Raw genomic sequence first — 12415 nt, 5'->3', positions numbered from 1 at the left:
CCCCCACAAAACCTCCCTTACCCCTTCCAACCTTTTCGAGGACGACCCCTACCCTATTAATGTAAATTCAGCAATTCGTACTGCACAGCTAATTCATCATCATCATCACTCGGTATCATTCATTATTGGTGAATACCCGTACTGTTAACTCTACTTTTACTAAATTATTACCGTATATTTACTGTACGTATACCAAAGAAAATGGGATTAAACAAATTACAACATACCAAAGAAAACAGGCTTGCATAAATTACTGTACAATCTAGCACTGTGGGAGACATAGCAGTACAGTACTGTATATGGGTTTATCTTTACATTTTTTTTTTTAAGGGTGATGTATAAAGCTGAGTTTGAAATTAAAGTGTTTTGGGGGCATATTTAGGGTTTAAACTATAAAAATAGGCATTTTTTAACTGCGTCCAGAATTTGCGGGTGATCTTGGAACGTGACCCCCACAAATTTGGGGGGACTACTGTATAGTGGTACCAGTGCTCTTATACGAGTATGAAGCATGGGTTGTAAATGCTGCAGCGAGGAGGCATTGGAGATGTCCTGCCTAAGGGTAATGTGTGATGTAAATATTATGCAGAGAATTCATAGTGTGGAAATTAGATGGTGGTGTGGAGTTACTAAAAGTATTAGTCAGAGGGCTGTTGAGGTGGTTTGGTTATTTAGAGAGAATGGAACAAAGTAGAATGACTTGGAGAGAGTATAAATCTGTAGGGGAAGGAAGTTGGGGTAGGGGTCCTCCCGGAAAAGGTTGGAGGGAGAGGGTAAAAGAGGTTTTGTGGGTGAGGGGCTTGGACTTCCAGCAAGGGTGCATGAATGTGTTAGATAGTGAATGGCGACGAATGGTTTTTGGGACCTAATGAGCTGTTGGAGTGTGAGCAGGGTAAAATTTTGTGAAGGGATTCATGGAAACCGGTTAGTCAGACTTGAGTCTTGGAAATGAGAAGTACAATGCCTGCACTTTCAAGGAAGGCTTTGGGATATTGGCAGTTTGGAGGGACATCTAAACTGTTGTATCTGAGTACCTCTGCAAAGACAGTGATTATGTATGAGTGATGGTGAAAGTGTTGAATGATGAAAGTTTTCTCTTACTTTTTGGGTCACCCTGCCTCAGTGAGAAACAGCCGACGTGTTAAAAAAAAATATATGTATTTATATTTCAAAGAACTGACAATAGGTGATGTCATTCAGTGGGACCAGAGGTAGATGAGATACAAGATGAAGTAATAATAGTACACTACATTGTAGGGAAAGATGAATTTAATTATTACATTCATGGGAGGAGCACTAAACTTGTAGGGGTCATACAGCATCTGAGGGGAATGGGAGGCATTAAGGTTTAATCCAAGGAAGGGGAGCACAGGTCTAATTCCTTGGATCAAAAACCCTTCACCAGCTTCAAGGATCCTCCCTCTGGGGAGGGTCCTTGAGAGGGTTTCAGAGGTCTAAGACCCCCACACAGTCAGGTTTCAGGGCTCAACACCTCCACAGCCCGGTCTGAAACTAGGCCTCATGGTGGATCAGGGTCAGATCAACCAGGCTGTACTGCTGGCCACACGTAAACCGATGTAAGAACCACAGCCCAGCTGATCAGATACTGACTTTGGGTATCCGTCCAGCTCGTTCTTGACGAGTCAGGGGTCTATTGCTAATCCCCCTTACGTATGCTGGGAGGCAGTTGAACAGTCTTGGGCCCCTGACACTTGTGTACGAAATGGTATATAATACCGACAAGATGAGAGTAAGACACATGTGCAACATCTGGGTATCTTTATTGTAGACGTTTCGCCATCCAGTGGCTTTATCAATACAAATTCTAGGACATAACTTGAAGACATAACTTGACACTTATTGTATTGTCTCTTAGTATACTTGTGGCATCCCTGTTTTTCATTGGGAAAATGTTGCATCTCCTGCCGAGTCTTTTGCTTTCGCAGGGAGTGATTTTCGTGTGCAAGTTTGGTACTAATCCCTCTAGGATTTTCCAAGTGTATATTATCATGTATCTTTTTTTCCTGCATTCCAGGGAATACAAATCAAGGGACTTCAACCGTTCACAGTAATTTAGGTGCTTTATCGTACAGTGGACCCTCGCCTAACGAACGCATCGCATAACGTTAAATCCGCCTAGCAATACATTTTAATACAAAAATTTTGCCTCGGCTAGCGCTAAAAAACTCGCTCAATGTGATTCGTTCGAGACGCGTCCACGTGCGGCCTGAGCCCGCCTCACTTGTTCTGTGGGTGCCAGTGTTTACAAGCCAGCCACCGCGGTCGCTTCCAAGCATACAATCGGAACATTTCATATTATCACAGCCTTTTTAGTGATTGCACCTGCAAAATAAGTCACCATGGGCCCCAAGAAAGCTTCTAGTGCCAACCCTACAGCAAAAAGGGTGAGAATTAGTATGGATATGAAGAAAGAGATCATTGCTAAGTATGAAAGTGGAGTGCGTGTCTCCGAGCTGGCCAGGTTGTACACAAAACCCAATCAACCATCGCTACTATTGTGGCCAAGAAAACGGCAATCAAAGAAGCTGTTCTTGCCAAAGGTGCAACTTTGTTTTCGAAACAGAGATCGCAAGTGGTAGAAGATGTTGAGAGACTTTGGTGTGGATAAACGAAAAACAGATAGCAGGAGATAGCATCTCTCAAGCGATCATATGTGAAAAGGCTAAGAAGTTGCATGAGGATTTAATTAGAAAAATGCCTGCTACTAGTGGTGATGTGAGTGAATTTAAGGCCAGCAAAGGTTGGTTTGAGAGGTTTAAGAATCGTAGTGGCATACATAGTGTGATAAGGCATGGTGAGGCTGCCAGTTCGGACCACAAAGCGGCTGAAAAATATGTGCAGGAATTCAAGGAGTACATGTTCAGGTTTCAGTTCTTCACTGTCTAAGTGTTTAATTGTGACAAAACAGGCCTGTTTTGGAAGAAAATGCCAAGCAGGACCTACATTACTCAGGAGGAAAAGGCACTCCCAGGACATAAGCCTATGAAAGACAGGCTTACTCTGTTGATGTGTGCTAATGAGCTGCTGGATCATCTTCAACAGCAAGAGGCCAGACCTGAGGAAACTGCTCAGGAGGAGGGGATAGAGAAATTGAAGAAGTTGTCTACTTCAAAGGTTAAGGAAATGTGTGCAGTGTGGCTTAAAGTGCAAACCTTTTTTGATGAAAATCACCCTCACACAGCTATTGCAAGCTATGCTGGTGACTATTACACTGACAATGTTGTGAAACACTTTAGGAATGTCATAAAGGAACGGGAGGTACAGGCCTCTATGAACAGATATGTTGTGCGACAGAGGTCCAGTGACTCTCAAGCTGGTCCTAGTGACATTAAAAGAAGGGAAGTAACCCCGGAAAAGGACTTGCCACCTCAAGTCCTAATGGAAGGGGATTCCCCTTCTAAACATTAACACCATCCACAGTCTCCCCTCCTCCCATCCCATCAATCATCACCAGATCTTCAATAAAGGTAAGTGTCTTGTAACTGTGCATGTCTTCTTCAGTTTGTGTGTATTAAAATTAATATTTCATGTGGTAAAATTTTTTTTTTTTCATACTTTGGGAGTGTCAGGAATGGATTAATTTGATTTCCATTATTTCTTATGGGGAAAATTAATTCGGCTAACGATAATTTCGCCTAACGTTGAGCTCAGGAATGGATTAATAGCGTTAGGCGAGGGTCCACTGTATTTGTGTGTGCTGTGCAAGTTTTCTGTACATTTTCCAGGTCAGCAATTTCACCTGCCTTGAATTTACATTTCAGCACGAAAATGGAAATACGTCCAAGTGTAATGAATGTTATATTCATTAACTTGTATGAGGCATATAATGAGGTAATACTGTGTGTGTTATAGAATTTTATTAATGAGGTTTCAGTTATAGAGAATAACACAATATGGGTGTACATAGCATATGGTAAGAGGTTCCAAGGTTGAAAAAAAAAAAAAAGGCAGGTGAGAGAGGTTGCACATGAGTAACCAGCAAAGTAGGTAAGGTTAGGTGATCTTGGTGTCTAGGTTGGTTAGGGAGAATAATTCTTGCTAAGACTTCAGGTCCCAGTGATGCCGGATTAGTGATGGTTGACCTGTAATGCTGTTCATGTATTTATAAAGTATTTTGACCTATGAGTTTAGCACTCCCCTATAATTCTAACAATAATAATATAAAGCATTTTGAAGAAAAAATATTACAGAATGCCAGAAGTACATTTTCAGTCATTTCACATTCTTTTATGTTGAAGACTGAAAACAGCATTTTATTTATTTAATTGGAGAAGTTAAGTACTAAACCTATATGGGTCATATAGCACCTGAGACTGGGAGGCATTAAGGTTGGATCCAAGAAAAGGAAGGATAGGACCAGTTACTTGGAAAAAAAGCTTAAAAATAGTGAAAAGGCATCAAGCCTACTGGTTTAGCTACAGTATTATACAGGTCTCCCTCAACACTCGCATTTTCCACTTTCGTGGGCTTCGAACATTCGCAAATTCCCAGTCGCCCAATCATACTTAAAATATGTCATTACATATGTTAGGAATTGTGGCGGTGGCAGTTTGTTTGGAGATAGGACAAAATAGTCCTTCAATATGACACTATCAATACTACGGCTTATTTATCTATCACATATAGTCGGACTTGAGTCCTGGAAATGGGAAGTACAATGCCTGCACTTTAAAGGAGGGGTTTGGGATATTGGCAGTTTGGAGGGATATGTTGTGTATCTTTATATGTGTATGCTTCTAAACTGTTGTATTCTGAGCACCTCTGCAAAAACAGTGATAATGTGTGAGTGAGGTGAAAGTGTTGAATGATGATGAAAGTATTTTCTTTTTGGGGATTTTCTTTCTTTTTTGGGTCACCCTGCCTCGGTGGGAGACGGCCGACTTGTTGAAAAAAAAAAAAAAAATTATCATTTATCTATCTATTCTGTCTCATAAACATGCTAGATAACAGGGATATCTTGCTACTCCTACTTACACTTTGGTCACACTTCACAGACACGCACATGCATATATATATACATGCATCTAGGTTTTTCTCCTTTTTCTAAATAGCTCTTGTTCTTCTTTATTTCTTCTATTGTCCATGGGGAAGTGGAAAAGAATCTTTCCTCCATAAGCCATGCTTGTCGTATGAGGCGACTAAAATGCCGGGAGCAATGGGCTAGTAATAACTTCTCCTGTACACATTTATTAAAAAAGAAGAAGAAAAACTTTATAAAACTGGGATGCTTGAATGTGCGTGGATGCAGTGCGGATGACAAGAAACAGATGATTGCTGATGTTATGAATGAAAAGAAGTTGGATGTCCTGGCCCTAAGTGAAACAAAGCTGAAGGGGGTAGGGGAGTTTCGGTGGGGGGAAATAAATGGGATTAAATCTGGAGTATCTAAGAGAGTTAGAGCAAAGGAAGGGGTAGCAGTAATATTGAAGGATCAGTTATGGAAGGAGAAAAGAGAATATGAATGTGTAAATTAAAGAATTATGTGGATTAAAGTAAAGGTTGGATGCGAAAAGTGGGTCATAATAAGCGTGTATGCACCTGGAGAAGAGAGGAATGTAGAGAGAGAGAGATTTTGGGAGATGTTAAGTGAATGTATAGGAGCCTTTGAACCAAGTGAGAGAGTAATTGTGGTAGGGGACCTGAATGCTAAAGTAGGAGAAACTTTTAGAGAGGGTGTGGTAGGTCAGTTTGGGGTGCCAGGTGTAAATGATAATGGGAGCCCTTTGATTGAACTTTGTATAGAAAGGGGTTTAGTTATAGGTAATACATTAAGAAAAAGAGGATAAATAAGTATACAAGATATGATGTAGGGCGAAATGACAGTAGTTTGTTGGATTATGTATTGGTAGATAAAAGACTGTTGAGTAGACATCAGGATGCACATGTTTATAGAGGGGCCACAGATATATCAGATCACTTTCTAGTTGTAGCTACACTGAGAGTAAAAGGTAGATGGGATACAAGGAGAATAGAAGCATCAGGGAAGAGAGAGGTGAATGTTTATAAACTAAAAGAGGAGGCAGCTAGGGTAAGATATAAACAGCTATTGGAGGATAGATGGGCTAATGAGAGCATAGGCAATGGGGTCGAAGAGGTATGGGGTAGGTTTAAAAATGTAGTGTTACAGTGTTCAGCAGAAGTTTGTGGTTACAGGAAAGTGGGTGCGGGAGGGAAGAGGAGCGATTGGTGGAATGATGATGTAAAGAGAGTAGTAAGGGAGAAAAAGTTAGCATATGAGAAGTTTTTACAAAGTAGAAGTGATGCAAGGAGGGAAGAGTATATGGAGAAAAAGAGAGAGGTTAAGAGAGTGGTGAAGCAATGTAAAAAGAGAGCATGGGTGAGATGTTATCAACAAATTTTGTTGAAAATAAGAAAAAGTTTTGGAGTGAGATTAACAAGTTAAGGAAGCCTAGAGAACAAATGGATTTGTCAGTTAAAAATAGGAGAGGAGAGTTATTAAATGGAGAGTTAGAGGTATTGGGAAGATGGAGGGAATATTTTGAAGAATTGTTAAATGTTGATGAAGATAGGGAAGCTGTGATTTCGTGTATAGGGCAAGGAGGAATAACATCTTGTAGGAGTGAGGAAGAGCCAGTTGTGAGTGTGGGGGAAGTTCATGAGGCAGTAGGTAAAATGAAAGGGGGTAAGGCAGCCGGGATTGATGGGATAAAGATAGAAATGTTAAAAGCAGGTGGGGATATAGTTTTGGAGTGGTTGGTGCAATTATTTAATAAATGTATGGAAGAGGGTAAGGTACCTAGGGATTGGCAGAGAGCATGCATAGTTCCTTTGTATAAAGGCAAAGGGGACAGAAGAGAGTGCAAAAATTATAGGGGGATAAGTCTGTTGAGTATACCTGGTAAAGTGTATGGTAGAGTTATTATTGAAAGAATTAAGAGTAAGACGGAGAATAGGATAGCAGATGAACAAGGAGGCTTTAGGAAAGGTAGGGGGTGTGTGAACCAGGTGTTTACAGTGAAACATGTAAGTGAACAGTATTTAGATAAGGCTAAAGAGGTCTTTGTGGCATTTATGGATTTGGAAAAGGCGTATGACAGGGTGGATAGGGGGGCAATGTGGCAGATGTTGCAGGTGTATGGTGTAGGAGGTAGGTTACTGAAAGCAGTGAAGAGTTTTTACGAGGATAGTGAGGCTCAAGTTAGAGTATGTAGGAAAGAGGGAAATTATTTCCCAGTAAAAGTAGGCCTTAGACAAGGATGTGTGATGTCACCGTGGTTGTTTAATATATTTATAGATGGAGTTGTAAGAGAAGTAAATGCGAGGGTCTTGGCAAGAGGCGTGGAGCTAAAAGATAAAGAATCACACATAAAGTGGGAGTTGTCACAGTTGCTCTTTGCTGATGACACTGTGCTCTTGGGAGATTCTGAAGAGAAGTTGCAGAGATTGGTGGATGAATTTGGTAGGGTGTGCAAAAGAAGAAAATTAAAAGTGAATACAGGAAAGAGAAGGTAATGAGGATAACAAAAAGATTAGGTGATGAAAGATTGGATATCAGATTGGAGGGAGAGAGTATGGAGGAGGTGAATGTATTCAGATATTTGGGAGTGGACGTGTCAGCGGATGGGTCTATGAAAGATGAGGTGAATCATAGAATTAATGAGGGGAAAAGGGTGAGTGGTGCACTTAGGAGTCTGTGGAGACAAAGAACTTTGTCCTTGGAGGCAAAGAGGGGAATGTATGAGAGTATAGTTTTACCAACGCTTTTATATGGGTGTGAAGCATGGGTGATGAATGTTGCAGTGAGGAGAAGGCTGGAGGCAGTGGAGATGTCATGTCTGAGAGCAATGTGTGGTGTGAATATAATGCAGAGAATTCGTAGTTTGGAAGTTAGGAGGAGGTGCGGGATTACCAAAACTGTTGTCCAGAGGGCTGAGGAAGGGTTGTTGAGGTGGTTCGGACATGTAGAGAGAATGGAGCAAAACAGAGTGACTTCAAGAGTGTATCAGTCTGTAGTGGAAGGAAGGCGGGGTAGGGGTCGGCCTAGGAAAGGTTGGAGGGAGGGGGTAAAGGAGGTTTTGTGTGCGAGGGGCTTGGACTTCCAGCAGGCATGCGTGAGCGTGTTTGATAGGAGTGAATGGAGACAAATGGTTTTTAATACTTGACGTGCTGTTGGAGTGTGAGCAAAGTAACATTTATGAAGGGGTTCAGGAAAATCGGCAGGCCGGACTTGAGTCCTGGAGATGGGAAGTACAGTGCCTGCACTCTGAAGGAGGGGCGTTAATGTTGCAGTTTAAAAACTGTAGTGTAAAGCACCCTTCTGGCAAGACAGTGATTGAGTGAATGATGGTGAAAGTTTTTCTTTTTCGGGCCACCCTGCCTTGGTGGGAATCGGCCAGTGTTATAATAATAATAAAAAAAAAAAAATCTAATATGACATAATAAACAATATTAATAACATAGAAACATGACATATACTCGAGAATGAATAAAATACCTCATTATGTCACAAGTGTTGCTGTGTTGGTGTCGTTGGGTGTATAAGCGCCACCGAGACATAAGCCTTACATAGTGGAGGTGGTAGAGACAGCGGTGTTGTCAGTCGCCCTATATAACTCCAACAACACTGGAGGAGTCAGGTTGGTGCTGTCCTTTTTCTAACGATAATTGCTTAACTTACTTGCTACACTATTAATGCTACACTTTATCACTGGCTGGCACTACAGCCTTTATCGACTCATGCTGCTTTAGTATCATACATATTGTAGAATCACTGAAGGTGGTGCATTTTCCCCTCTCTCTCCCTCCTTCACTTTGGTACTCTGCTACAAATTCTTTCTATAGTCTTTCTCACCTTCTTTACCTAAGGGCCAGCACTAGTACAATATTTTACGATGTTTTCATATGTTTTATGATTGTTCATGGTTCAATAGGTTAAGGAAGCAGCATTGTTAGGCTAAGTAAATGCTGATAAATTAGACACATGTGCAACTCTTGGGTATCTTTATTCAGGAAACGTTTTGCCACACAGTGGCTTCATCAGTCCATACAAGGAGAATCTTGAAGAACAGGAGGAGAATGAGGTAATCAGTCCCTCAACCTTGAGTCGATGTGGTCAGTCCATCAATCTATTAAAGATTGATGGACTGACCACATCGACTCAAGGTTGAGGGACTGATTACCTCATTCTCCTCCTGTTCTTCAAGATTCTCCTTTGTATGGACTGATGAAGCCACTGTGTGGCAAAACGTTTCCTCAATAAAGATACCCAAGAGTTGCACATGTGTCTAATTTATCAACATGTCGGTTCTCTGAACCATTCATCTATAAGTAAATGCTATTATATTTCCCTACAATATATTTGGGCACCAAACATTCGCAATATTTCAACATTCGCGAGGTTCTTGATCCCCTAACCCTCATGAATATGGAGGGAGACCTGTAGTATGAATAAAAGACGAACCATGGTTGTATATTAATAAAACACTAAACCCATAGGGGCCATACAACATATGTAATGGGAGGAACTAGTAATCAGGCTCAAATTCCTTGGATCGAAAGCCTTTCACTGGCATCATCGCAGGTTTAGTTTTTCAAGCAAACCTCAGTACCAGTAAGTTAGGGGTTAAAAACGAATTAGCAATTAAAAGAATTTATAACAAGTAAAAACTTCAAATAGTGTAATAAATTCAGCAAGTAAAAATGAATATTGCACAAATGTGTACATAATTTCATTTATATATATATTTTATATAATATATATATACACCTACCATCCAACTTACGACCGAGTTCGGTTCCGAGAAACCGGTCATGAGTCGAAATGGTCGTAAGTCGAACTTTACTACTGAATATCAACAAGACATTTTTGTAATGACTATTTTATTGTTTTATTTTGGTATTTCATGTTTTACTTTACTTTTTATGCTGTAAGTACTGTATTTTATACTGTAAGGTTTAGGATAAACACTGTGTACAACACAAATAGTTGTTTATTTCCCAGAAATTTGGCATAAAAAACATGGTCGTAAGTCGAGCAGGTCGTAAGTCGGATGGTAGGTAGGTAGGTATATATATATATATATTGTGTGTGTGTGTGAGATTTATTTATGTAAACTGGAATATATAAAAAAAAAGTCATATTTGGTCAAGAAAATATGTATATAAACTTTGATGGGCATTGTTTCATAATGCACCTCATACAATACCAGCAACTACAGTACAACTTCAAGATTATCTCATGCTACTTATTTCAAACTATCACCTCTGCATTTCTTAACCTGAAAATTATCTAAGTTGCTCTCCCATTGTGTTCTAATCATAAAATTGTGGGTGGCATATGTAGGATGATAGAATTTGGCATGTACATTTTCTGCTTGGAGTGACATCTGAACTGTTCTATGCTGTATAGTCCTTGTGGCTTAGCGCTTCTTTTTGATTATTATAATAATGAACTGTTCTATCTGCGTGCCTCTGCAAAGACAGTGATTGTGTGAATGATACTGAAAGTTTTTCTTATTTGGGTCACCCTGCCTTGGTGAGAGGAGGACATGTTAAAAAAAAATTCTTTGATTAGCAAATTATAATAACAAAGCAGCACTAAAATTGACTAGAAAGCTACTCTGGTCAAATGTACATTGACCACAAATGCACAAACCTCTCTAACCCAACACATTTTTGTTTACCAGCAGCAGAGATTAGATGCAATTTTTGATCTTATATTTGTAAGAGCATAAAGTTTTAATTATATTATGGATTCTGAAGTCCATTATTCTTTACTGAACCAATACTACACTGATTTCAGTACCGAAGAAGTTATAACTGGTACTCTTAGCACATGGTCAAGATACCAATTTCCTGTTGCTTAAAAATGTGTAGACTAAACATTCATGCCAGTTCCATGTACATTCTCCACTCTAATGAAGTTATGCTAAATATTCAATGGATCAGATTATTATTATTATAATCAAAAAAGAAGTGCTAAGCCACAAGGGCTATACAGCACAATGGATCAGAAGTACCTCCACCTCAGATGTATGCTAAATATTCACTCCAGTTCAAAGTACCTCCTCAAAGCACAGTGATGAAGACAAACATTTGCATATAGGATAGCTGATGATGCAGAGTTATCTTCAACTTCAGATGTATACAATGTACTAATTTTAAGAGAGCAGTGACCACAGTGTTGGGTAATTTTTTTTTTTTTTTTTTTTTTTAAGTGCTGAAAATATAATTAGAAACATGCACATCTCAAATTTCTCCTTACCCTGACCAATCTTGAGTCAATGAGGTTGTACTGTATGGCATAAAGTATATTTAGACATATACCGTGTTATTACATCATTGAGACGCCTAAATATAATTTTTATTCATGTAATTATACCACATCCTTCTTATCACATAGCTCTATCAGCTTATTTCCCAGTACATGTTCTTTTTCATTATATCTAGTAAGGCTTTTTGAAAATGAATGAAGTGATCATCTTCAGAGCAGGTGCTGGCTTGTCTTCAGGAACCATGTGACCAGCTCCTCGAACAGTCAATAAATCAAGGTTTTGGAAACGCTTCACAAATCCTCCAACTTGTCCACCTTGATGCCACATCTTACGTCCTTCCAGTACCTATGGAGAGAACATATTTTCATCAAGATTTTTTCAAATGTTACCCAACTTCCACTCCTACAGCAAATTTAAACGAGATAATATCTCACTTTGCTTGGTACTCTAATTCCTGTTTGAATTTGCCTGTTGTTGCAAATTCATTTGATTAACACTTATGTGGTATTGCAACATTTGGGTAATTGACATCAATGTTGAGGAAATCTTTCATCCCCCAAATCATCATTGCTTCTTAATGCAAGCAGGGGTGATCAAAGGGTGATTTTTTTTTAATAAAACATTTAGAGTATGCCTTCAGTAGTCTGAAACCAGGAAGTGATTAGGATATCCTGAAATATTCTGCATACTGTTACTCTTTCAAGAAAGCAGCTTCCAGGAGAAACTGCTTTCTTGAAAGCAGATGAGAAGTTGCAAAAGAACTGATGAAGAAAAATAGGTGGGTGGTACAATGAAGCATCTGTGGAGACAAAGAACATTATCCATAGAGGTAAAGAGGGTAATGTATGAGAGTATAGTGGTACCAACACTTATATGGGTGTGAAGCTTGAGTTGTGAATGTTGCAGCAAAGAGGAGGCTGATATATCTAACAGTACAGCATGGTGTGGACTGAGATGTTTATGCAACATATGGGAATCTTTATTAAGGAAACATTTTGCCACAGTGGCTTCATCAGTCCAACATCAAGCAGAAAGGGGCAAGGAGAGGAGTAGTTTGATGTAATCAGTCCCTCAGTTTGGAATCAATGTGTTCAATCCATCACTCTTTTAGAAAGTACAGTATATTGCCAGAGGAGGTGGGATCACAGTGGAACCATCCA

General features: G+C 39.6%; 1 protein-coding gene across 9 annotated transcripts in view; it reads right to left on the bottom strand.

Annotated features, from left to right (window-relative positions):
• Positions 1 to 9615: 9615 nt before the first annotated feature.
• The window catches only part of LOC128690140 (lysosomal protective protein), a 64655-nt gene continuing 61855 nt past the window's right edge, over positions 9616 to 12415 (bottom strand). For all 9 annotated transcript variants that reach the window (XM_070090594.1, XM_070090602.1, XM_070090593.1 and 6 more), the window contains exon 10: positions 9616 to 11600. In XM_070090594.1, the coding sequence (XP_069946695.1) occupies positions 11427 to 11600 (174 nt within the window). In that variant the 3' untranslated portion in view covers positions 9616 to 11426. The remainder of the gene's footprint in view (positions 11601 to 12415) is intronic.

This window comes from Cherax quadricarinatus, chromosome 32, assembly GCF_038502225.1.
Source record: "Cherax quadricarinatus isolate ZL_2023a chromosome 32, ASM3850222v1, whole genome shotgun sequence".
NCBI classification, from domain to species: domain Eukaryota; kingdom Metazoa; phylum Arthropoda; class Malacostraca; order Decapoda; family Parastacidae; genus Cherax; species Cherax quadricarinatus.
This window is presented reverse-complemented; position numbering and strand designations above follow the sequence as displayed.